Below are 27,308 nucleotides of genomic sequence, written 5' to 3'. Positions count from 1 at the left end.
ACTTGTTTAAGCAAGTGAGCTTGAGTGCTAAATCAAGTTAAAGCATTTCACTCTGCAGACAGGTAAATCTAAGTGATCAGATACATGCCACAGTTTTGTAATCAGCAACCTCACAGCAAGAGTTCAGTTTCCTCACCGATTCAGACTACCAGCCTGTACTTCCACACACAGCCTCTTTAGAACATTATTTTTTCAGAAAGCCCATAAACCGCTGATTTTAAGTAGGCATAATATTTTGCTAAGAGTTCATACAATAGTTTAGAGGATTTATAGTTCAGAATGTAAACAAACTGGCACACAACCCTTCTGAAACAGACTTTGAGACTGTAATATAAGGACTATCACAGCGTAATTCAGCATATTATACCAGTTTCTCAAAAAAAAAGAAAGCAGTATTTCAACAAAGTTTACAACCTTAATTAGCATAAACTTGTGCTACCATTTCTTCCATACTCTACATGTTTTTCAAAAGCCATGTTTAATCAACTATCATTTCTGACGATGTTAGGACACACCTTCAACTACAGCTATACTAAAAGTAATTTAAGAACTCTCTGAAGTATTTCAGTCACTCCACTGAGTACTACCTTGAGGTTTCTTACCAGAGAGTTTTTTGTCACCTTGTTTTCTGCAAGTCACTAGTCTGTAAGTACTAGAGGGTGTGAGTTGCAAAAGTCAGAGGAATTAAATTGAGCTGATTACAATGCAAGTAATCTATACATTTTAATGACTGCTGCTTTTGTGTCCTTCTATGTGACCCGTGTAGCCTTGTTTTCATGTTTCTAACTGCAAGACTACCATGCACTCAAAAATATTATTAAAAGTATAGTTCAAAAATCAGCTCACTAAGACATCAGTTATTCAAGAGCCACTGATAAAAACATGGATTTAGTAATACAGAACTCATTCATTTGACATATGAAAGCAGCACTATAAATTAGAGTATGAAGCATTGACATCCATTCCTCTTCCCCAGAACATATTCAGTTGATTGTGAGACTTTTTTCAAAGTATTCTCTAAGTATCTTCTTAAAGAACTCTCTTTTTCTAGCTATCCTCATGACTAGATTTATCTTGTCCTGTGAGCTTGTTTTGTACTTCATGAAAATACTTTTTAAAACCAAAATTCAAAATGTTCAATGCATCGTAATTTATTTCTAAGTATTTCATTTTACACAAATTACAGTCAAATTAGTTATAAGGTTCACTACTGCAATTCACCATCAAGTATAAAGCCAATAAATAAAGCCACATACAGTTGACCCAGAGTTATATTTTCAATAATATCAGTATCTCCTTGAAAGGGAAGCACATTATAATAAAGCATTCTGTGACTTAACAAAGAAAAAAGAAAAAGTTTAGTTATGAAGCTATATGCTGCTCTCATCTCTTATTTCCAGTGCTAGACCTTAACATTAGTGTTTTTAAAGTCCTTAAAAACACCTCACATTCAAGTGAATTAACATGTCAGTGAAAATAATCAATATGTATGTAATGAAGCTAATAGAGCTTTTAATATATAAGAACATTTTAATGTTCTCATGTCTGAAGATGAATTGAGAGGTAATGATGACTGTAATCTCTCACCTGCATCAAGATATTACCAGTTCTCAGTTAAGCAAATCCAGTCCAGTTCAGACCATTGAGAATGCTTGCGTCAAAAGTTTTACTGGCATCTACATACATGTTATGAAACAATTCATCTTACATTTTCTCTGTAATCTAGTACTAAGTACATTAAAAGAGAAAAAAAAAAAGAAAAAAAAAGAAAAAAGAGAAAAAGAAAAAAAAAAAGGGCATGAAAAAAGAAAGCCTCTCCCTGATTTCACCTGGGGTTTGATCACCTTGTAATTTATTTTTTCATTTTATTAACACATTATGCAGATTTTTCATTCCTTACCGTGCCCTACATCCAAACTTTATCTTTCTCCTGTCACTCTTCACACATAAACAGTATATGGTCACAGCTCTCATTTCACTGAGGTAGTAAATATCAGCAACATTTATGTTACGCATGAAAATGGAGCTAACCCCAGCCATTAGGGTTTACTGAAACCCAATGATCTTTGTTCCATTACTAAGCCTGCCAGAAAAACATATGCAGCAAGTTAACACAAACCATTGCATGCGCAAGTTCTATTTATAAAGTAATTCTTCCACCCTAGCTACCCACTGTAATATATATTTTGTCATCATAGATACAAGTACTGCTTTCTCTCAAACAATGAAATGAAAAACAAGAGATGGCATCTTTCTCTACCACATAATACAGATGACCAAGTTTTATAACTCAAAAATTGCCAAGTTAGGAAAAGAACTTAATGTACATTTGATTCAACTATGTACAACTAAAATAACCAACCACAAGAACATGTCCCTGAAAGTTACCAAGGTTATTCTTTCAGGAAAAGTAGAAAATAAGTTATTTTAAAATTGGAATTCAAGAGATTATTGAGGTTAGAAAAAAACAAAACCAAAAAAACAAAACCAATAAAAAACCAACAAAACAAAACCCAACACAACTCATATTTACTGGTCAGCATATTTACCTTTACCCGTTTGTAAAAAAAAAAAGAAAAAAATAAAGAAAACCCAAATTATCTTTTCCTCTGTGACAAATTCAAATAAAATGGGAACTATTTCATCATGCTTTAAAGAAGGCTTTACATTAAATATAGTGTTCATAACCTTCAGCCATATAATACATCTGAAAAAATATTTTTCCCAATTCTCTATGCAGCAGCATTTATAATTCCGCACTTCTAGTTCAAATATCATCACATTACCTCACTGTGTTAGTTTCAGATTGCTGAATGTTTTGAAAAAATTACTTTAGGGACACAGCAATAGCTCAAAATAAAACTAGTTTTGGAATCACAAATCCTCTTGCCTCCCTTCCTCATTCTATAATCAAAACCAGAGGAGAAAAAAAGCTGTCGTTTTAAAATTTAAACCATTAATAACAATGTTGGCTAACTGAACAGGTGCCAAGCTGAGATAAACTGACATTTGCAAATAAAACAGACCTATTTTAGTTTTTATGTTACAACACATATACTAGAAGAATCAGAAGGCTACAGTCTTAATAATCTGCACAGGAGATAACGACTTTATCAGAAGTACTTCTGAGATGCAATAAAGGAGGTGACATTTGTTATTTTTGGTAAAATATTTAAAATTAGAATTATTTTAAAATAAAACAAACATTCGTGCTACAAAACAGTTTTACCAAAATGCAGTATTCTTCAGCTGGCTGTACTTCTTTTAGCTCTTAGGAAAATATACTGCTAAATTTTGCACAAAATTGTATAGTTTTAATACACTTCCATGTTTAAGTATTTCACAACATTAGATGAAAACCTACTTACTTTTCATGGCTAATCAGATTATCTCAGAAAACTAAAACGTAAAGTAACTTCCTGTGTAAACTTTCTAAAAAAATAACAACAGCACAGATAGTGTACCTATGTCTTTATTTTATATTTTAGTCAGTATTCCCAATAATCATATAATTCTATGTTTCACCTATCAAATTCAACAATGAATTTGAACAGCCAAACACAGCAAGACAAACAGGTGTAAAAATCAGAGACATTCTCACTCTTCAAAAGCACTCCTCTGAGTGAAGAAACCAGAAATACAGGGTCAACAACTAGTGGAGAAACCATCACTGCATACACTGCATAACACAAGTAGTAAATAGTAACTAAAGAGCATGATTTCTCTAGTAATAGGAAGTTCAGTTACTTTTATCATACCTTTATCTGCTGTCTTCTAAGCATTGCAAGTTCCCTCATATCTCGGAATGGCTGTAGTAAGTACTGGTAAAGCTCTGTGGTAGCTTCTGCAAGACTACTGTAGGCTTCATCTTCCATTTGATACAGTTCAAGCAGCTCTACCATGCTTTCAGTGTTCTTATGTCTTTCCAGAAGCTGTAGAAAAAGTGTCAATTTTAATTAATGTATTAAAACATTCTTGCTAAAAGTGAGTAATTTAAAAAACTTTTTTTTTTTGCCTATCCTCTTGCAGTATATTCCCTCTCCCACAAAATCACCAAACAAACAAAATCTTAACCCCCATCCACATCTTGAGTTTAACCAGTCAAGTATGAGCACATCTCTGATAACCTGAACTCAGGATGTGCAGCACTCCTATTGATGTTTTCTTTCAAAATATCTCTGGAATGTAACAAATACAAGTGCAAAGACAGCTCAGAAAGCAACCTAGTACTAGAATATACAACGCAGTAATCAGATATGCCACTTCCCATGTTTCCCACTTTCAGGTGTCAGGGGGTAAAAAGGGGAAGGAGTGACAGGAAAGGAGGCATAAGCAATGTCACCTTTTGATCATTTTTGGGATTTGGGGTTTTTTGCCTATCTGTACTTTGGATCAACACAGTCCCATTGCATAGTCCCAGCTCCACATATAGAGAAGAATCTATATCAAACAAAACAGTGATCTGCATTTCTGGTAATTTTGCCTTCTGGTGTGTGATTTTAGCCTAGACAGTTCAGACATTAAATTTCAAATGAGATTTTTTTAAAAAAGGAAATTACCTATGTATGATAAACTAAAAAAAACCCCAACAAAACAAACAAACAAAACCTTAAAATAACTTCTGGTTCAAGTCATATAAGAAAACACAACATCATCAAAATCTGTCCACTCCTTCCATTCATTCTTGTGAAGCAAAAAAAAAAAAAAAAAAAAAAAATCTCTTTGTGCAAATTTGCTACACTGCACGTTTTTAATTTAGATGCTTCTTTTGCATCTATTTGGAGCATTTGCCTGGGCAGACCTCATGTGCTGCTGGAAATCTTTAACCATTTCTCAAAGAAATATTCAAGCAGTTAAAAAAAACTAATCTCATACAGAATTATGGAGTACTCGATGTATTTCAAAAAATAAGATTATATGAAATTATTTCCCTTCTTATACAATCTTCAAAGTCTCTTGTCCTTTACATATCATCTCAAAAGCATATGTTCACACTCCAAGTTTACTTAAACTTAACATAGATTAGGTACAATATGGAATAAGCACATAGTATCTTCTATCTGTTCATTCAAGTTGGATGCCAAGCCCACATGAAGTTCTCAGTATACCCAACTGCATCAAGTATTATAACTGGTAAACAAACTAGAGGGAACTGCTGATTAGAAATTGAAGCTTTGGTCAACAGTCCTTTGGGGTCTGGTTCGTTTATATCCCAGGACAGTCAATAGAAGTCTTGACTACATACTGTCTACTCAGTTTGCTCCATTACATTTATATTACTATGCTGTAATTCAGTTACCTAACTACGTAAGAAAAACTTTCTTCGTAATGTAAAGTCCACTTCCGAAGATTCCTGTAACCTGGGCTCTCTTTGAAGCATTACAGGTCAACCAAGATTAGAGAGGATGCAGAAGAGAACGTACAACAGCTCGTACTAGCTTTCCTTACATGTTCAGCACTAAAATAATGGTTAGATGACAAGCCAGGAAGAGCTTTCCATCAACAAGGCTTAGACAAGATAAAAGGTCTGGGAAAAATGGTGTAGAACAGATGTGACACTCCTCAGCAGCATGAGACAATTTGTTATATTACCTAAACAATTTCACCTAGTAAATTGTTCCTATTGCAAAGTAATTTGTAATGCCCTTTTGCTGACTTCCAGCAGCACATAGTATTTTGTGGCATTCGATTCTCAGATTATTGGGTGGCTCACCACAGTCTGTAAAATTGATGTTTTATGAACTTACACGGCTAAACACATATAACATAACCTTTAAGCAGAGAGACAGAAGTCACTCGAGATGCCCTTGGGTTTGAGTCTTAAGTCCCTATGGATTTCATGCATTATTCCAGTTCATTTGCTGTTTTAACCACACAGTGACCTTTTTCCTCAGCAATTCTTTCTTGTTACTAGTGCCTATAAACAGAGTTACCATACTTAAGCCTTATCCTACTTCTCCCTGCAGTGCCAGAAAATCCTCTTGCAGTCCCGATGCAGTCATCTTCCCTCTGTCAAGGTACTGAAAAACCAAATCTTTCTTCTCAAGGCACCCTCTGCAAGAAGGGTCTCTATTATTAGCAGTAGCTCTACAGTACATAGTAATACCCATTTCCTTTAGCTGCTTAGGCTATTAATATCTTACTCAACAAATTCACACCTTTGTTTCATCATGAAGCCCTACTCTGCTACTAGGAAACAAATCCTAGAGGGCAACAAAAAAAGTCATAGAATCATAGAATGGTTAGGTTTGGAAAGGGCCTTAAGATCATCTAATTCCAACCCCTCTGCCATGGGCAGGGAAGCCTCACCCTGGACCATGTTGCCCAAGGCTATGTCCAACATGGCCTTGAACACTGCCAGGGATGGAGCATCTACCACTTCTCTGGGCAACCCATTCCAGTGCCTCACCACCCTCACAGGAAAGAACTTCTTCCTTATATCTAACCTGAACTTCCCCTGTTTAAGTTTAAACCCATTACCCTTGTCCTATCACTAAATTCCTGATGAACAGTCCCTCTCCAGCATCCTCTCAGGCTCCCTTCAGATACTGCTATGGTCTCCACGCAGCCTTCTCTTCTCCAGGCTGAACAGTCCCAACCTTCTCAGCCTGTCTTCATACGGGAGATGCTCCAGCCCTCTCGTCATTCTCATGGCCCTCCTCTGGACTTGCTCCAACAGCTCCATGTCGTTCTTTTCTTGAAGGACACCAGAACTGCACACAGTACTCCAAGCTGGGTCTCACGAGAGCAGAGATACAATTCCCATGAGCTGATTTCAGAGTGAAATTGATTGTATTTTTTTTTTTTTTTGTTTCCATCAAATGTTCACCTTTGTTCTCAGAACATTTTCTCTTTAGCAGAGTGGATATTTGGCCTGTGTCCCGACACTGTAAACCTTACACAAAGAAGGGTTTTAGGAGTAGCATTGTAATACCTGCTAAATAAATGTATTCATTGTATGTAAATATTATGTTCTTGAGACAGCTGTCAGAAGAGGGGCAGGATCACCTCCTTTGACCTGCTGGTCACACTCCTTTTGATGCAGCCCAGTATACGGCTGGTTTCTGGGCTGCGAGCACTGAGTCATGTTCAGTTTCTCATCGACCAACACCCCTAAGTCCTTTTCTGCAGGGCTGCTCTGAATCACTTCTCTGCCCAACCTGTAGCTGTGTCTGGGATTGCCCCGACCCAGGTGCAGGACTTTGCACTTCGCTTTGTTGAACTTCATCAGGGTGACACTGGCCCACCTTTCAAGCATGTCAAGAAGAAACTTACTAATTTCATTCCAAGAACAGAACAAACAGAGCTTTCTTTTTCCTTTACAGGCCATTTTTAAGGCCTATTTAATAGTCCTCCTATTCTGGAAAATCGTCAAAACTTTGTGAAAGTTGGAGTTAAAGTGCCAGGAAATGAAGGACCACTGCAATTTTATGACCATCAGTATAGTACAAAGACATCTTAAGGACAATGAAAGCAAATATCTACTTATAATTAGTTGGTTGTTCTGTGAAAATTCTCTCCATCACTGGAAACAGTATCGATAAAGTAATGAATTATCATTACATTCCTGCACATACAGAAGATAAGTAAATGGGCATTGTTTCAAGGTTGTCCATGTCCAGGTCTATTTGGTGTGCTGCTGAGGTTACCCCAATCCTAAAAGTAATCCTCAATTCCTTCAGAAATACCAAGCTCAAAAAAGAAAAAAAATTTAAAAACACCCAACACAATTGAGGGCAAATTATGCATACAGAATATACATATTCTTGAATTATTAACACACGATAGGTACCCATTCTTCCTTCCTATGGTAATGAAGGTAACGTTGCACACAGAATCCATTTCCTGTGACTAATGAGGATGTCTCTGCATGAAAACGGTGATGAAATTTTAGTTGAATTACAGTTGCCAGAAAATACATAGCAAAACATGAAAACTTACTTGGAAAACAAAGAGTATCATCTTATTTGGTTTAGAGCAAAGACCAAAGAGCTACTGACTAGGAATGTTCTTCAAAATAGGTAGGAAGTTTACCAACCTGCAAGCACTGGTTACATACAACCTCATTACAACCATCAATCTATTAACATGTTCTTCTACAGGCTTATTCAGACATAGATAAAAAACACCCAAATATTAACCTTTTCTACGAATTTTGCAAATGAGCTCAAAAGCACCTTGAAATTATTTTGTCCTGTCAGATTAACACCACAAAACTGGGACCTCAAATCTCACTCGAGTAGAGTTACATGAAAGAAAGAAGAAACAGAAGCGTGAAAAAATATAGGTTTGAAAAAGAAAAAAAAAAAACAAACAAACAAAAACCAAACAACAACCCACAGAGAAATGATGACATGCATTTGAAATTACTGTTATGGTACGTGCCAGGTGGCAAGAAGGCCAATGGCATCCTGGCTTGCATCAGAAGTAGTGTGGCCAGAAGGATCATCCCACTGTACTCAGCACTGGTGAGGGTGCACCTCGAATACTGTGTTCAATGCTTGGCCCCTCACTCCAAAACAGACACTGATGTGCTGAAGTGAGTCCAAAGGGCGGCAATGAAGCTGGTGAAGGGTCTGGAGCACAAGTCTGGTGAGGAACTGGGGTGGTTTAGTTTGGAGAAAAGGAGGCTGAGGGGAGGCATTATCGCTCTCTACAACTACTTGAAAGGAGGCTGTAGCAAGGTGGGTGTTGGTCTTTTTTTCCAAGTAAAAAGTGATAAGACAACAGGAATGGCCTCAGGTTGTCCCAGGGAAGGTTTGGACTGGATATTAGGAAAAATTTCTTCACCAAAAGGGCTGTCAAGCATTGGAAGAGGCTACCCAGGGAAGTGGTTGAGTGACCATCCCTGAAGGTATTTAGAAGATGTGCAGATGTGGCACTTGGGGACATGGTTTAGTGGTGGACTTAGGTTAATGGTTGGACTCAATGATCTTAAGGGTCTTTTCCAACCTAAATGATTCTAAGGGACATTGTATGCTCTCTCACTTTTTGGAACTGATGTGATTACCAATCAACAAGTCTTCATCGGTATGGTGTGGTATGAACAGAAGACTGATAGCTTTGATTGTGCTTCTACACAGAGCCTTGTAAGCCTGATGAGTCCAGGCTGCTTTATTACCACCAGTCCTAAAGGAGCACTGACATAGGCGACAGATGGTGCCCAACTGGCCGCACAGAGGACCTCTCCCACTTTGCTCTATAAAGCAGTCAGATGGAAGCTTTCCTGTTCTGGATCAAAGTCAGCTGAAGCATTTTTTTAGTTGGCTGCCATCCAAACAGCATTCATAGTACTGGATAACAATAATGCTGGGTCTAGCACAGAATCCACTGAATTAACAATGTCATAAGGCAAACCAGGATCTCCAGAGACTCACAGCTAGTTCAAGTGTGTGAAAATGTTCCAATTTTCAAACAGCCAGTGTGAATAGACAATACACTATATTAGAAACATGAAAATTCACCTGATACCTTTTAGTAAGATTGAGACATTGGTTAGCTGGCCAAATGCCTAAACCAACCTGGTACTTTAAAATCACACAGTTTTCAAAATGTTAGATTAAAATACATGAACAATTTTTGTGGCATGTTTTATGCCCTGCTTATGATTAAGTCTCAGCAAAGACATCCAGGTTACTGTTCATTTACTTCAACAGTCTTGATATGAACTTCTTACTTTCACAATTTTTTAACTATATTATTTAAAGAAGTGGGTGGAGAAGGGTAGAGTAACATCCTGTACACGACTGACTAGCGCTATAACCATTGAATACTGCATTTATTTTAAGAATCATGTTTCACAGATGTTACATTGTTCACAACTAAATGAATCCATATATTTTAGGCAACTGTTATGCAGAAAGATTCTAACCAGCAGGAAACACTTTTTTTTTTTTCCCAATTTAACAGCACATGTATTTGAACTATATAACAGACTAATTTATGTTATTTCTGTCTTCAGTATTTTAAAAAATTATATTTTATCCATAAAGATTTAAAAGTACTACAGCAGGCAGGGCAATTATGTGCAGATTGCCCTCAGTTGGGAGAGCAGTCCAAAGCTTGATTTAATCACTTAAGAGTCAAGTCTTACATTTCCTTGGCTCTAATTTTCAAAAATTTCCCCATTACTACTATTTTATAAAAGCATCGCAGTGTGACACACACCCATTTTTAGCTAAAACAGGCTATGAAGATATTTTTCAGTGTCTTCCTAAGCTTCTTCATATTTTTGGATAGTAATTACAGAATACCCTATTTTCCTATGAATTCAGATTATCGGAAGCCTGATAGTAACATCTGACATTTCTAGGAAGAATTCTAAAGATTTTTATTTGAAGTAGCATATTTAACATCACCGGTAAAAAAAATACAGTAGTGCACATAAAATAGCTTTTAGATACTGCATCCTCTCTACTGAAGCAGGATCTTAAGAGTAAAACACCAAACCCTCCTGCTGATACATTTGCAACAGTCTGCAATGGGTTCCAGACAATGGGTTCCAAAATAACTAGCGCTTTAGATTCAAAATCTTATCAGCTGAATTTAGACTGCGATTTCTCACATCAGAGCATGCTTAAAATTGTTTCTATTCTCTCTCTTTTTGAGCTATACTTAAGCAAACAAAAAAAAAAATCTTGTTAAAAGGTCCTGGTAAGGAGCACGAGTCTCAACTACATGAAATCTGTACTGCGGGCAAACTGCTTTTCTCTGCCTTACATTCATGGTCCTGTATCTAAATGTCACCTGTTGATGCTAAAAGATCAAGACTTGTTGGACATTCAGCTTTCTGTTTGCATGACTGCATTGCCATCAACAGTCCCTACCTTTGTAGTCTAAAAAGGCCTTTTGCATTATTGTAGCAAATGAATGTCCCAGTAACGGACCAAAGCCTGACTCTCCAATACAGATCCAAAATACATTTTAATTTTGGGAGGAGAAATCATTTACAAGAATACAAAACATGGATACAGAGTTGGGATAGCATAAACAAATCAGGTAATACTGCCCAGCACGAGAGGTGTGGGAACCAGCACTACTTATGTCAAACCTCTTTAGATTAAAAGAAGATAAAAATAAGTGAATTCCATATTAAACTTATTTGAAACCACACAGCTTACAATTGGCACACAAAGCAATCAACCACCTACTGAGTGGACAAAAATGTCTAATTTTTTTTCAAACAGCCTTCTGAAGATAGGAAATTGGACACGTATGCTGCTGCACTGCAAAGGTTATTCTCTGGATTTGGGGGGGATTTTCTAAATGGGAGTCTACAAAAGGAAAGCAAATTAAAATACTCAAATGCACACACAAAACACTCGTAATAACCAAGTTCAAAGTTTGCAGTTATTCTAACAAACAAGCAGTAAACACACATGCACACACACGCGCAAAAAAAAGTCCAAGAAAGATACTGGAAAATGAAACACAGGGTGTTTGAAACATAAAAAATAAAAATAATACCCCCCCCCCCCCTCAATTCCATAAGACGTGTGTTTCAGGTCTCTGAAGAACTGCTCATACCAAGGGAGCCAGTGTACCTCAGTACGTGTGTGCAGACATGTACTGGCTATAGGTGGCAAGGTTTCGGTAGTGGGGACATCTATAGGGCTAGCATCTGTGAAAAGAAACCAGAAGCTTCCCCTGTGTCTGACAGAGCCAATGCCAGCCAGCTCCAGGGCAGACCCACTCCTGGCCAAGCCCATCAGCAACAGTGGCAGGCACCTCTGGAATAACATGTTTAAGAAGGAGAAAAAAACTGCTGCACAATAGCAGTCAGAGAGAGAAGTGGGACTATGTGAGAGCAACAACTCTACAGATACCAAGACCAGTGAAGAAGGAAGGAAGGAGATGCTGCATGTATGGGAGCAGAGATTCCCCTGCAGCCCCTGGTGCAGACCATGGTGAGGCAGGCTGTGCCCCTGCAGCCCATGGTGGAGCAGCTCTACCCCTGCAGCCAGTGGAGGACCCCACACCAGAGCAGGGAGATGCCTGAAGGAGACTGTGACTCCACGGGAAGCCTGCACTGGAGCAAGCTCCTGATGGAACCTCTGGACTCAGGAAGAGGAGCCCATGCTGGAGCAAGGGAAGCGTGTGAGAAGGAAGGAATAGCAGAGACAACATGTGATGAACCAACTGCAACCTCTGTTTCCATACCTCTGTGCCACTCAGGGGAAGGAGGCAGAGAAATCAGGAGTCAAGTTGTGCTGAGGAAGAAGGGAAGGGCCAGGTGAAAGCATTTTTAAGATGTGTTCTTATTTCTCATTTCCCTACTCTGATTTGACTGGCAACAAATTAAACTAATTTCTCCAAGTCCAAACTGTTTTGCCTGTGATGGTAACTGCCAAGTGATCTCTTCCCATCGTTATCTCAGTCCACAAGCCTTTCATCATATTTTCTCACCAGACCAGCTAAGAAGGGGGAGCAATGAAGTGGCTTTGGTGGGAACCTGTGGCCAAAGTCAACCCACTATAAAACAGCACACCAGAAGGCTGCATGCTGCAGAATGCCTGGCCCCTCTTCACTCATAAGAGCTACCTGCATTTAGACCTACATTACTTAGGTTACATTGTTACTCCTAGGACAGTAACAATTACTTTTCTCAAGTTCACTTACACTGCCTACCAAAATGCACTTCATTTCAACACACTGCCTGTAATACAAGTCCATAGAAACGAGAAAGAACTGAACTGGGTCACAAAAACTGAAGTAGTATTTTAATGTAGCCAAGCGAGCCAGAACATTATTTCTATGTATGCATCATTACTGAACAATGCAACTTCTCTCCTCCCACCCAAAATTCTAAATAGTCTCAGCAGAACTGTATGTATATATACATAAAACTTATTGGAATATCACAAGCCTCAGGCTTAAAGCAGCCAACTCTGACAGTAATATATGGCACACCAGATCTCTTCTGAAAGCTCAAGTGGGAGATGTCAACAATTAAAACCCATGCAACTCCTTTTCTTTAAGCAAAACATATGTGTAACATCACAGTAAAGTTGCTTTTATCTGAAGATGGTACTTGTCTGATCACTCTACCTTACTGTGTGATGTGGCTGTGCCACTCCCGAGTTACACTACCATGCCAAATGAGTGCCTACAAAAACAGGTGTTATTTTTAATTCAGTGTATTACTTAGAATTGCATAGTCACAAATAAGCTGTAGAAATCATAGAAAACAAGGGCGAATTGCATAGAAATGCTCATCGTACAGGAGTGCTAGGCTATTTTCTCTTGTTGGTAACACAGAAGTAAGTATTTACATTGTAATGTAATTTGACGAACAAAATAGATCTGTTAACTGTATTCCAAAGTTATCATGGCCACGCTGGGACTCTTTCCCTTTGGAAAAATGGCAAAATAACTAAAAGATACAGTCACTAATGAATCACTGATCAGTTTGAACATGGTAACTCTGAACAAAAAGACTTCTAGGCAACACCTCACCCTAGAGGCTTGGCAAAGAGCTTATTTTACATATGTCCTAATGAGTTCTAAGTATTTTTTTTCCTGCAAGAATCTGAAAAAAAAAACCCAAAAATACCCAAACCCTAAGCCAGAAGACTGAGAACATACATTACATAAGTGTTCATGCTATGCCATAAAATATGTTAGATTTTGGTCCACAGACTCTGTTCTGTGTCTCTAAACTATGTTATTAATCATGAAAACATTCCAGAGCCTCAAAACTGACAACTGTCCCAAGAACATAATATTTACATACAATGAATACATTTATTTAGCAGGTATTACAATGCTACTCCTAAAACCCTTCTTTGTGTAAGGTTTACAGTGTCGGGACACAGGCCAAATATCCACTCTGCTAAAGAGAAAATGTTCTTTTATGAGAACAAAGGTGAACATTTGATGGGAAGAAAAAAATTAAGAGGTATAATCAATTTCACTCTGAAATCAGCTCATGGGAATTGTATCTCTGCTCTCGTGAGACCCAGCTTGGAGTACTGTGTGCAGTTCTGGTGTCCTCAAGAAAAGAACGACATGGAGCTGTTGGAGCAAGTCCAGAGGAGGGCCATGAGGATGATGAGAGGCCTGAAGCACCTCCCGTATGAGGACAGGCCGAGAAGAGAAGGCTGTGTGGAGATCTCACAGCAGCCTTCCAGTATCTGAAGGGAGCCTACAAGGATGCTGGGGGGGGACTCTTCATTAGGGACTGTAGCCATAGGACAAGGGGCAATGGGTTTAAATTTAAACAGGGAAAGTTCAGGTTAGATATAAGGAAGAAGTTCTTTCCTGTGAGGGTGGTGAGGCACTGGAATGGGTTGCCCAGAGAAGTGGTAAATGCTCCATCCCTGGCAGTGTTCAAGGCCACGCTGAACATAGCCTTGGGCAACATGGTCCAGGGTGAGGCTCCCCTGCCCATGCCAGGGAGATTGAAACTAGATGATTTTAAGGCCCCTTCCACGCAAACCACTCTATGACTCTATGATACCCTATCAGCAACACTGAATTAGTACTCTTACCAGTTTTACAGTGCATTTAGCGTGGTAGCAGATATTCTCAAATGTCTGATAAACCTAACATTAGACTTAAAAATTTAATTCAAAGCAGGTAAAGCATTGTGACAATACCAGATTCAAAGCACTGTAAGGATGAGTTTATTTTTTTAAGCTTAGCTGAACTAATGGCTTGCTCCTATTGAAAGAAGACCCCATTTCCCTTCTCCTCTTCCTTCTCTTTTTCCAACTCCACCCTGGTTCCTTATTCCTTCTGCTCTCAAGTGACCTCTTCTACCACTGCACTGGATTTGGTATTTCTCAGACCCTTTAACAATATAACTGAGCATCTGGCAGAAAGCTGTTTCTGTGGTTTCTCTTAGTAATTTACTGAGGTTTACTGAGTTCAGTCAGCACACCACAAGGACAGAGAAGCACAACAGGAAGGAATGCAAAGCTGAATGGCAGAGGACAGAAAGAGACAGGATCTCCCCCTTTCAGCACTAGCAAGCTGATGATCCAGTTCTTCAGCTCCCTTAAAGGTGGTTACATCATCCACATTCTTGAAACCCTGGACAACTGCTGACAGGTAAACCAAATGGCCCTGTGGGTGATTTCTCAAGGCTGGTATAGGTCAATACTGCTTCAGCCTCTACAGCACATTACACAATAGTGAAATCATGGAGAGGCAGGTCTACGAAGGAAATAGCATTTTGCATGACTAAATGCAATTTTAAAAACTTCTAAACTAAAATAGTGGGGATTTTATTTAAAAGCTGAATGTAACAGTCAAAAAAGCCCAGCAGAAATACACTTTTACAGTCCACTACCCATACAATGGTTCGGGTTGGAAAGGACCTTAAGATCATCTAGTTCCAATCCTTCAGCCATGGGCAGGGACCCAAAAGTTAAATAAATTCCTGAAATCCTGGATCACTATTTTTCTTCTTACTTTAACAGCAAATGTCATATAAATTACAAGTTGTTAAATAACTTTAATAACAGTACAACATTTCAGACAAAAGCCATTTATATTAGTATCAGGTGCACACAGACTTTTATCCTGCAGTGTTGATTTTGTTCTTTTTTTTCCATGGAGAAATGAAAGAGAAAGGATACATAGTTTAAACATTATGGAGAAATAAAATCCACGCCTGAAAAAGCAGCATGATAAAACACAGCTGGAACAATACATATCATTTACCTATTAATTGAACTCTTCCAGAATGGCTCCAATAATGCAAGTAATTTAAGGTTTCTTAAACTCCTCCCACATATGGATTTTTTTCTGAATTATACTACTGTGAAGTGACAAAATCTACAATTTAAAATTCTGACATCTGATGATTATAACTATCAGATTACTGAAGGCTGAAGAACTTGGGCTCTGAAGCCCAGTGATATTTGTAGACAAACTATAAATTTTCAGAAATTTCTAAAACTGATCTACAGATTTTCTTCCTCAAAAGTTTCACAACTGAATACATTTGTTTCTTTCTTCCTCTCTCCCCCCCCCCCCCCAATCGCCTTAAAACACATATAAAGCCCACAGCATTATTTAAAGTTCGGTTTTGGTTTGAGGTTTGGTTCGGGTTTTTTTTTGGGGTGGGGGGGAGCACTAATCAAATGAGTTCTATTTTAATCATAGGGTTCAGCTAGAAAACCCAGAAAGGTTCCTTCTAATATAATAATCTATGATTCTAACTTATTGAAAAATCTTTTGCAATACTCTCTCCCTCAAGTAATTCAAAACAAGTAATGATGCAATGCTGTTACACGTAAAGTTGTGCTACTGCTAATTTTAGATGACCCACATAAATTGTTTGCAAGTCATCACAAATGAATGCTAATTGATTATTTAAAAAACATTTTTCAAAGGAAAAAAAACCCCATCCAGTTCCTTCACACCCATATCACAACATTTTTCCACAAGGTCATATAAACATTCACCTAAAATGCATTTGAAAAGTATTATAACAAAAGATACTGAAAATTTGTTTGTTTTATGTATTTATGAAAGCAGAAGTACTCAACTTACTTTCAGGAAAAAAAAAATTAAGAGGTTGTTGAATGACTGGAATTGTTTTATAACATCTTTCTCGACGAAAAAAAAAAGTCCACTAAGCATTCAAATTTGCCTGAATGGGTAATGATTGTCTGCCCCATATGTAACAAAAAAAACAAAACAAACAAACAAAAAAAAATTTCCATACATTTGGTAACTTGTACTATATAAATACAACAAAAAGAAATAGACAGAAAGGAAACCAGAAACCCCAATGATCGGGTCTTACAAGTAAAAGGTTTTTAACTGAAAACAACCTCTGCTAAAATGTTTGCAACTGGTGAGCGAAGATACACCACCAGCATTCTATTTACGTCTACTCCGAATGGCTCCAGACGATGACTTTCAGTAACTACCTTGCCAGGGAAGCTGTCATCACAACAAAGCACCTTTCCGCCTACAACCTTTGGAGTTATCCAAAAGGAAAATCCAAACTGCACAAATAAGCCTTTAATAAAAAGTTACTAATAATAATGGACATAGTTGACAAGCAAAATCCAGCAAATAAGGAGACATTTATGGAGACATTTCAAGTTAACATCTACTACTGTGTGTTAAAATTCTTCATGAAGTTTTCAGTCAAACTAATAATGGTTTGGTTTACATTTCAGGCACAAATTCTTAAGAAAATGGAAATTGGGCAAGTTTCAACAACAAACTAATTAAAACAAAACCACACTTCCTTTATTAATTTATACAGTTTATGACTGGAAGATACTATGAGATCATCCAATCTCCTGCCCAACAGATTTGGACTATTTTCTTTGGGTTTATAACCCTCTTTCAAGTTATGTGAGGGCTTCAAGAATTCTTCTTAAAGACTAACCCACATTCTAGCAAATGTCACCAGCAGATTTATGATGAGATCATACTGTTACTTCCTGCAAGGGCACAACAATTCTGTCTTCATCATTCTTAAAACATTCTTGCATGTTTGCTATTAAACAGCACTGGTCTTAGAGCTGTGATTTTCAGTGAACTATCCAAGATCTTTGTTCTGAATGGTTACAGTGATACTAGTACTGTGCAAGATACATGAGCAATTCAAATAAATTGTTCCAATGTATCTTAACATTGGCTCGCTTCCTCAAAAACTCTCCATCTTCTAATCTAGATCAGCATATATTACATGGTTAAACCTACAGTTGCTGTCAGCCTCATAATCCCATTCCTTAGAGCACTACCACACTGAATACCAGTAGCAGGACAATTTTTTTCTGGACACTCAGTAAAATGTTTACAACAGCAGAATACCTTATTTACAAGCTTTTACTACATAGCAAACTAACAATGACTTGTGACATATTTTAAAAAAATAAAGTTATTTCAATTAAAGGGGGGGGGGTGTTTTCTAGAAAAGAGAGAAGAAACAATGTAACTGTTGTATTTCTCGCCAATCCTGCATATTCCAGTCACCCAAAATCGCAAAATAGGTTCTAGGTGCAGGCTTCTCTACAGAGTTCAATACATATTTATTTGTTCCTCTTGCTTTTGTACAATACTAAAAAAAAAAAATAAATTACAGTGAACACATACTGAAACACCCAGAGTAAAATTATGCTAACACACTAAATGTTAATAGTTGATTCTTCTCTGGAGAAATTAAAGGAGGAAGTGGATTGAGCCTATTTAGAAGATATTCTCAACCGCTAAAGCAACATGCTCAACATCCCACAATCCCACCTTATTTTACTGCCTATTTAGCAGATAACAGTCTTGAGCAACAGCTCAAATATAGATATGCAAAATCACTAAGTCGATATGTATCTTAAAAAATATCACAATTCTTCTTCCCTCTCTTCCTATCCTAGCTTCCTTCTCTTTCTACTATATTCCTTATGGCTAAATTTTAATTTCTTGAAAGCATTAAAAAAGTTTTGCAGATGGAACTTTAGTTTCATGGAGTCATCACCTCAACTGAAGTTCTCTCCAGTAACATCAATATCTGGGTAGACTGCAATGGTATGTTTCTACTAATTAAAAAAAAGAATGTTACAAGTGCCTCTTCAAAGAGGAAAAAAATGTAAGAGCAGCCATTTCTGCAAACCTCTGCTTTTCAACGCCTTCTTCAGCTCTGTGGTAGCAATATTTACATACAGAAAGAACATAAAATTCATTGACCATCTGTAAGCAGGGTTTTATCATATTATAGAAAGAAATGTAAAAAGATTAAATTATTAGAATCAATCTGCTTTTAAATTCTAAACTTGTCTGGGTAATACTATCTCAGCCAGAAATGGAGACAAAAGAGATGTTACCGGATTAATAAAGCAGTTTTAAAAGGCACTGACTTGAAAGTAAGACATTCAATTGAGGAGAAAGAAAATTGTAGTGGAAAATTTGAGAAAGAAATATTCAAACAAAGAAAGGTAAACACAAAGAAAAGACATCCCCAGAAAAAGAAAAAAGCTAAGAAATTAAGTAAGCTGTGAATCCCAAGCAGCACAATGGGTTACAGAATATTTATTACATTCATTACTATACGGCCTTGAACGCTTCCAGGGATGGAGCATTCACAACACCCTTGGGCAGCCTGCTCCAGTGCCTCACCACCCTCACAGGAAAGAACTTCCTCCTTGTATCTAACCTGAATTTCCCCTGTTTAAGTTTGAACCCATTACCCCTTGTCCTATCACTACAGTCCCTGACGAAGAGTCCCTCTCTGGCATCCTCGTAGGCCCTCTTCAGATACTGAAGGCTGCTGAGTCCTCCACATCTTCCAGTACTATGACATGTCATCGTGAAGTGTTTTAACTTATAACATGGATTTACCTTCACAGAACACAATTCAGACACACACTGAAACTCTGAAAACAAAGTATCCATGTGATTTAGATTTTTATTATTTGCCAAAAAGGAGACGGGGAAACTACTCCACATCTACTTCCTACTGGGTTTGATGCTTCCAGAATGAGTCAGGTGTGAACTTTCAGTACCCAAAATGATGAGCCTTTAAAATATTTGTTAACTTAGGACTAGTTTGTAACAACCTGAAATAACTGTTAATAACTCCAGCTGCAAATTAGATAAATAAAAAGATGATGGCTGACAAAGATAAACACTAAGAAAATATCCTATCTAGGACAGCAACAGAAGTACTAGCCAGAGTGCTAGTATCATGTAGGCATCTCCTAAGAACTTGGAACCTACTTGCCTGTGCTACAGAGCATGCCCTACAGGTGCTGACATATTTTGGATAGTAGAAACTTACAGCACTGGTGCAGTACTTAAATAGCCTATTTACAAAGCAATTCGAAGTGAATCAAAACCATTTTACTGGAAATAAGCATTCGCACCTACAAATAATGAGTATGTAAAAAGCAGCATTCAAACTAAACAGCTTAAATTTCCAGAATGCTCAGCGTTAGTCTTAACTCTACTCCATTCATACCAATAAGAAAAAAAGAACCAAATAATGTCTTATTTTAATCCTGTGTGCCCCCAAAGTTAAATCTGAACAAGTGTACTCTACTGAGATACTTCGTGTATCTTCTAAATTGCACTTTTCTTTGCTATTTGCATAAAAAGGTGTTACATTGGTTTTGATGGAAACACTACCGCTGGCAATTTTTTGTGTTACTGGAACACTAAGTACTTTTTTGTGGTGTTCTATGTTATTTACTTTTCAATTATTTTTGAGTTTGATGTTGAATATCTCTTTAAATCACATTGTGCCTAGCAGTAAATCACAGAACAGCAACAGGTCATCTTACCTTTGGAAAATTTGCATTTCTGGTACAGTGCCTCACTACCTACCACATACACACTTATTTTAGAACTGAATGCACATGGCCAAAAGCAATTCTCCTAGTTACTGAGATGATCCTGGATATTGTCTTTCACTAAAATATTAGGACAGATTCAACAAAACAAAATAATAGCCTATAGATATTATTTAGCTTGTTTGATGTAAACAGAAATATGTGACAACACCTTTGGAAAGCAACAAATATGAAATTCTGTGATTTTAACTGAACCAATTCCTTGCCAATTCATGTGATTTGAAAATCATACTTCATTCATTCAAAACAACAACAAAAAACCCCAACCCCTGCCTACTAAAGCTGTGCAGAAGTAGTTAAAAAAAAAAATTGCATCCATAGTGAACTGAGAAGAAAATAAAGTGACCATACAGCTTTCTGTAAAAAAATCCTACATTTTCTTCTCATATAAGTTGTTACTGTAATAAAATAGATGACATATTTTTCTTGAGCATTTCCAGACCTTCGAATCAAAAGAAAATTAAGCCAACCAACACAAGATAAAAGTTTTCAGGCCTGTTTTCGTACTTAGTAAAATATTCCACTATACAGAGGAAGGACATTCAAAACAGCAGCAGGTCCTCATTCTCAAGGCAGACTTCAGTTAGCCTCAAAAAATAAGATGCTCTCAGAATTTCTTCAGAATTTAATCATGCACTAAAAAATGTTTCTGAACTTTTGTATTACTTTCAAAAGCAATTTGTAAGAACATACACGGAACAGAGATGCAAAATGGTCTTTTAACAGACTGCGTGCAGCCACTAGAATTCATAGATTTTTACAGAACAACAAGAAAACAAAAGCAAGTCTCTGCCTAGTTTTGTAACTGGCATTCAAGATCCTATAAACTATTATCAATCAAGTTTCAGACTGTAATAGCAAGTAAGAGCTATATGAAACAGGGACATTCCCCAGTGCCATTAATACAAAGATGCTGAAGTAAGCATATAATGTTAAGGTAGTCTTCCCAAACTCACAACTTGCTATGCAAGCTCAAGTAAAAGGATAAGCATACAAGAGAATGTTTGTTGGCATGACTAAGCCACCAAACCCTCTTAATCACAGTTTATGCTAACACCACTTTTTATTCAGGAAAACTGTGACTAGGTTCAATCTTTTGCCAACACAGCACTCAAAGAGATAAACCACCATCTTTGATATTACTACACTCACAAAAAATTTACAATGTACACTCAGCCTAGAAAAACTCCTCCCATGTTACAGGAGGAACACAGACCAGAAACTGACAGGAGCAAGAGCACACAGGTAAACTTTTTCTGCCTTCTAGATGCAAAGCTTAAGATTTTAGAAATACTAGTCCATAAGCTGGAATCCCAAATATGGATTTCACTGGCATCCTCACTGCTGCCTCATCTTTTTATCCGGTCATTAGCTGATTCTGTATCTTGTCTCCATTAAGGGAGCTCAGACCCCTAGCTGAGCACCCAAGGATTTTTTTAAACAGGCATAAACTTAATAAACAAGGGCTCCAACCAAGTGTCTATGAGTTCTCAAAAATGAGGTAGAATAATATTTGCTTCTTTAGATACAAGTTTTTAGTTTAACATAAACTGACTTCCTAAACTATTCCAGAACTGATACTTTTATTTGAAAAAGTAAAAGATGTGTTATTTCAAAACTGCAAATTATGCAGAAGAAATTGAGGTCACACAGTTCTGCCACAACTTTTTCTCCTCATCTTGGATCTGTTTCTACTTGCAATATTCTTTTGGCTTATTAAAGGTCTATAATTGAGACAGAGATAAAAATTACTATTGCAAAAAGCAACAATTATTAACTGCTGTGAAAATAAACTGCCTTGTGTTGAACTTATGGAACGCAACAGATGGCCAAGTAGGGGTTACTGAAGCAACAAACACAAGGTTTTGTTGCTCACTTTGCTTCTCCACCCTAAAGAATATAATCAACAGAAACTGCAAGCATTTCTCAAGTAATATTTTAACTGCAGAGAGGAATTTATCCTGCAAAAAAAAGAGATGAAATATGAAATAAGTATAAACCAGAGATGTATTTTAAAACGTTATGCCAAGGTCTTGGGAGTCCTAAACTTGGTTTTTTTGCACAATTTTATATTACTGAAGCCCCTCCATGTTCATTATGCTTCTAGATACCATTTCAGTTACCAGTGCTACTCAATCATTTCCCTTTTCCCAAAAACTTCTTATAAGAGGTATCATCCAAAATCGCAGGAAGCCAACATTCCTGCAATCAGCTAGCCAGCAGAATCAGCTAACAGGCAGCCTTCAAGCACAGATGGAAAAGTAAATTAAAGACTCAAAAAATTCTTTACTGTGAGGGTGGTGAGGCACTGGAACAGGTTGCCCAAAGAAGTGGTAAATGCTCCACCTGTTCAAGGCCAGGCTGGACAGGGCTTTGAGCAACCTGGTCTAGTGGAAGGTGCCCCTGCCTGTGGCAGGGGGCTTGCAACTAGATCATCCTAAGGTCTTTCCCAACCTTAACTATTCTATGATTCTATTTAACATGGATTCAGTAGGTTTTCTTCAAAGCATGAGAAACCTTTACCTCAGAAATACCAAGGAGTATCCATCATCCATTGCTTATGTTGCTTAGAATTGCAATGACAAGAATATCAGTATTTGCTTAAAGAAAGACATTTCCTGTGGACCAACTAGTAATAGGTAAGGAAGAGAAACCTGAGAGCCAAGAAGGAAAGAACAGGTCATTCTATTGCTTTCTTTTCTTAAATGTGAACTATCTTTAATTAAAGAAGGCTCAATTTACACAACTGACAATGACAGAAGTACAGCTGTGCTGACTTTAGGTACACGACTGGATTGGTTACCATGGGAAAGGCAGGATGTACAGTAGTCAAATACACACATACAATGCTCTGCCATTTTGTCCGCACAAAGTTCTGAACATAAACAGAGAACAAGACACTGTAATTTAGAGATCTTGACAGATAAAGCTTGCATAGCATACTGGTAACCAGTTCCTTTTTTGCTGCTAATACTGGTGCTAACAAAATATAAGCTGAGACTCTCCATGAAACAAATAGTTCTTGCTCAGTAATACCACATTAGTGTTTCAGAAAAAACCCCGCAGGCTTTGACCTAGGCACACAGTTCCCAAACTCCACATATTTAACAGGAACTTCTCCTATACTGCTCAGTTCCTTATAAGAACTGCTGAGCTGAAGGCTAAGTCAATCTAAGCACACGCTCCCAAGCATTCATGCAGTCAAACAAAAAAAAGTAAAAGACAGTATGATTTCAAATTCTCTGGACTAAGACTATTGCAAAAGACTATTACACTAATTGACAGTTGTACACCAAATTTAACGAGGATTACTTCAGCCCTTTAAATAACCATGAAAAAAAGACGAATCAGAATTACGTACCCTAACACAACACTTTGGAAATAAGCTTTTACCTGACAGTGCTACACTCGGATGCTCTTATCATGATTTCATCACTGATAAAATAATTTTCTCATTCTCCGTAACTCCAGTCACTAAGGAAAAGCTCTGCCTGAATCCTACGAAGACTCAAAACTACGCCATCAAAAACAGACAGCACACAGATATACTCATACTCTATCAAGGGAAAAAAAGTTCACCACCACGTATTTTTGAACACACAACATCAGCAGGATATGATATATGCAGGCAGCTGAAGCAGCCAAACTTGACCTATACCATTACAACAGAACTTAGATGCTGTTTGCAAAAATAAAAACTTCCATAACCTGATTCATATATACAGTCACGCCTAGACAGATCCTGGTACATTCTGGACCAAGGCCACTGAAACATAAAAACCAGTGTAAAATTCTCCTTTTACACTGGGGAAATCTGGGCCCTCATATACCTCAGTCCACCAAGAGGTGAAAAAATTCTCACACCCTGACACTAGAAGTTAGTTAGCCGAAACTCCTTAACTACTTTCATCTAAACAGTACACAGTACGAGACATGGCGTGCCCTGAAACATACAAGTCTTGCCAGACACTAGCAACAGCAACACAGTAAATACTCCCTAGGAACAGACAGCTTGCTTTTTAAAATCGCAACTCCAAGAACTTACCAGCTGAACAAAAGCTGTAATTACTCCAATTCCACTGGAAAACATCATCTCCCTTGAAACACCAGATTCAGCACCCAGACCCTGTAAGAACCTAAAATATTTTGGCCTCAAGTGCCTAAATTGTACTGTCAAAATAAACACCACATGTTGCTGCTCCCATTAAAGAGAAAAATTAAGACTCCCAACACATTCTGGTGCAAAGCAATGCAAGAACAAAAAGCTGGGAGCAAGACCTTGCCAAATCCATCACATACTTGTTCACAAACATCTACATTTGACTGTACAGAATAAAGCAGTGAGCTACACTTAAATGACAAGGGAAATCTGCACATTCTTATATCCTGGCCCTAGAGACCTTGGAAAGGTTAAGCCTCATTTTCTTACTAAGATTTTCAAAGCTTTTTTTTTTCTTTTAACTAGACGTTTTTCCTGTATGGTTTTGGGTTTATTTTTGTCCCATAGTTCGATCAATTCGAACAGTAGGAGCAGCCAGCGAGAACAACTAAAGATGTCACAGAAAAGGTAACACTAAAGTGGTGGTACGCGGACCATTCGGAAGCCTCACCTCCTGGATTCGCCTGCGAGCCCGCTGTAGCACCTCTTCGTAGCCCTTCTGTCGCAGCTCACTCAGACTCTCATAATACTCTTCTGGATCGTCAGTCTCGGTGAAGAGCACCTGCGAGAGGATCTTCCAACCGCAGGTATCCAAGCTGTGCACCAAGTAAACTTGCAGTTTGTAACAGAGAGCGTCCATCTCCTGCTCGGATAGCTCCGGGGCTCCGAACAGCACCGTCCACATGCCCGAGGGCTCCTCGGGGAAGGCAGGCAGGTAGGGCTCCAGCTCCGAGTTCACCGAGCAGAGCTGCTGGTGCACAGCCCGCAAGTCTTGGAAGGAGAAGAGGCCGGCCCAGCTGCACTCCTCCCCGGCGGTCTCCGCGTCGGGAGCGCCCGGCTCTGCTGCCTGCAGCGGCGAGGGCGGCAGCGACAGCGCAGCAGCCGCCTCCTCCTTCCCCAGCTCCAGCACTTCTATCTCTTCGGCAGCACCTGCCGCCTCCGGGCCCCGCTGCGGCCTCCGGGCAGGGCTGCTCTTGGTGCGCAGCGGGCTCCTCGGCACCGCCTCTGCCGCCGCGCCCCGCAGCCCCGACTCGGCGCGGAAATGCGAGGAGCCCCGCGGCAGGCCGCTGTCCCTGCGCACCGCGGGGCTGCCGGCCTTCGGGGTGGCTCTCGGCTCGGGGCCTGAGGGGCCGCCGCGCCGGAGCTCCCGGGAGCCGCTACGCTGGCGCTGCGCCGTACGGTTGTGGCAGGTGATGGCGAACTTGCCCTCGATCTCGTTCCAGGCCACGATGAAGACGAACTTGTGCTTCTCCCGCTCCTGGAAGGCGTGAGGCCTCACGGCCACCCAGTCGGCCTCCAGCGTTTCCTCCAGGGCGAAGGCGGACATGGCGCTGCGCGGCTTCCCGCACGCGCCCCCCACCCTCCCCGCGCCCGTCCCGTCAGCCGCCCCGCAGCCCCGCGCGCCACCTCACCGCCCACCATCAGCCATCTTAGCGGCGGGGGAACAGAGAAGGCGCCGAGGCGGGAGGATGCGCTGGATCCCCACGGGAGCGGCGAGGGAGGCAGGACAGAGAGGAAACCCCTCCTGTCAGCGCGGAGCCCGCCGCAAAGGAGTGCCGCCGCCGGCCCCGCTCCTCAGCCTGCCGCCACGGCAGACAATGCCCGGCGCCCCCGCGCAGGTACTTCACGCGCGTCACGTGGGGCGGGATCTGTTTACAAGCAGCGGTGGCGCTGCGGCAACTCAGCGCCGGCACCGCCCCGCGGCCTCACGAAGCCCCGCCCACTCCCCCGCGGCGCCTTCCCCATTGGCTGCCTGCCCCACCCCGCTGCCTCCGGCGGAGGGAGATGAGCGGGGCCTAGTGCGCCGCCCCGCCCCTTCGCCGCCAGTTTCCCGCCCTCCCTCTTCGCGCTGCCGGGAGGGGGGAGGTGACGGAGCGCGAGGCCACGCCCGTTCCAGCGGACGCAGGCCGCGGCCGCTCGGGCGCCGCGCGCTGCATGCCGGGACGGGCACGTGCCAGGCGGCGGCCGGTGGCGGGTGGGGCGGAGCCGGGCCGGGTCTCGCTGAGGGCGGCGGAGGGAGCGGCCTATCGGGCTCCAGTGCGGTGCCGCGGCCGTGCCTGCACGGCGGGTCCCGGGCGCGCCTTCTGGGCAGCTGCGGACGCAGCGCTGCTTCTGCTTGCCCCGGCTCCGGCGTTGGTGTTGATTCCCCGTCAGGCCCGTTGGGCACATCGACGTCCCCGGTCCTGCACTGGAGCTCCCCTGGCCACTCTCCAGTAGCCTGCAGCTAGTGCTGCCTGCCAGGGCCTCTGCCCTCGAGCTGCCAGGTGTTCAGGTATGGAAGTACATCCAGGCAAGAAATCCTCTCACAGGGAAATGTCTAGAGGATTTGTTCCTGCTTTTCAGAGTCATGGAATCACAGAATGGGTTGGAAGGGACCTTAAAGATCATCTGGTTCCAACCCTCTGCCACGGGCAGGGACACCTTCTGCTAGAACAGGTTGCTCCAAGCCCCATCCAGCCTGGCCTTGAGCACTGCCAGGGATGGGGCAGCCACAGCTGCTCTGGGCAACCTGTGCCAGTGTCTCAGCACCCCCACAGGGAAGAATTTCATCCTAATCAATCTATCTTCTTTCAGCTTAAAGCCATTACCTTGTGCCATCACTACTGTCCCTTGTAAAAAGTCCCTCTCCAGCTGTCTGTAAGCCCCCTTTAGGTACTGGAAGGCTGCTATAAGGTCTTCCTTGAGCCTTTTCCAGGCTGAAAAATCCCAGGTGTCTCAGCATGCCAGCATAGGATTTTTTCACATAAAGTGGTTTGCTGCACGGCTACAGGAAAGGATGTGGTGCTTTGGTAGGTTGTGTGTGTTGTATGGCTTAATTTTGACTAGAGATTAAACCAAAA

At 40.1% G+C, this 27,308-nt stretch overlaps 1 protein-coding gene across 1 annotated transcript in view; it reads right to left on the bottom strand.

The window, feature by feature from the left end:
• JMY (junction mediating and regulatory protein, p53 cofactor) overlaps positions 1-26,122 on the bottom strand; it is a 68,874-nt gene extending 42,752 nt beyond the window's left edge. The window contains exons 1-2 of the mRNA XM_030470901.1: positions 24,920-26,122; positions 3,759-3,932 (exon numbers count right to left, since the gene is read on the bottom strand). Coding sequence (XP_030326761.1) covers positions 3,759-3,932; positions 24,920-25,795 — 1,050 coding nt within the window. The 5' untranslated portion in view covers positions 25,796-26,122. The remainder of the gene's footprint in view (positions 1-3,758; positions 3,933-24,919) is intronic.
• Between the last annotated feature and the right edge of the window lie 1,186 nt (positions 26,123-27,308).

Source organism: Strigops habroptila, chromosome Z (genome assembly GCF_004027225.2).
Source record: "Strigops habroptila isolate Jane chromosome Z, bStrHab1.2.pri, whole genome shotgun sequence".
NCBI lineage: Eukaryota > Metazoa > Chordata > Aves > Psittaciformes > Psittacidae > Strigops > Strigops habroptila.
Note: the sequence above shows the minus strand (reverse complement) of the source record. Positions and strands in the feature narration are given on the sequence as shown.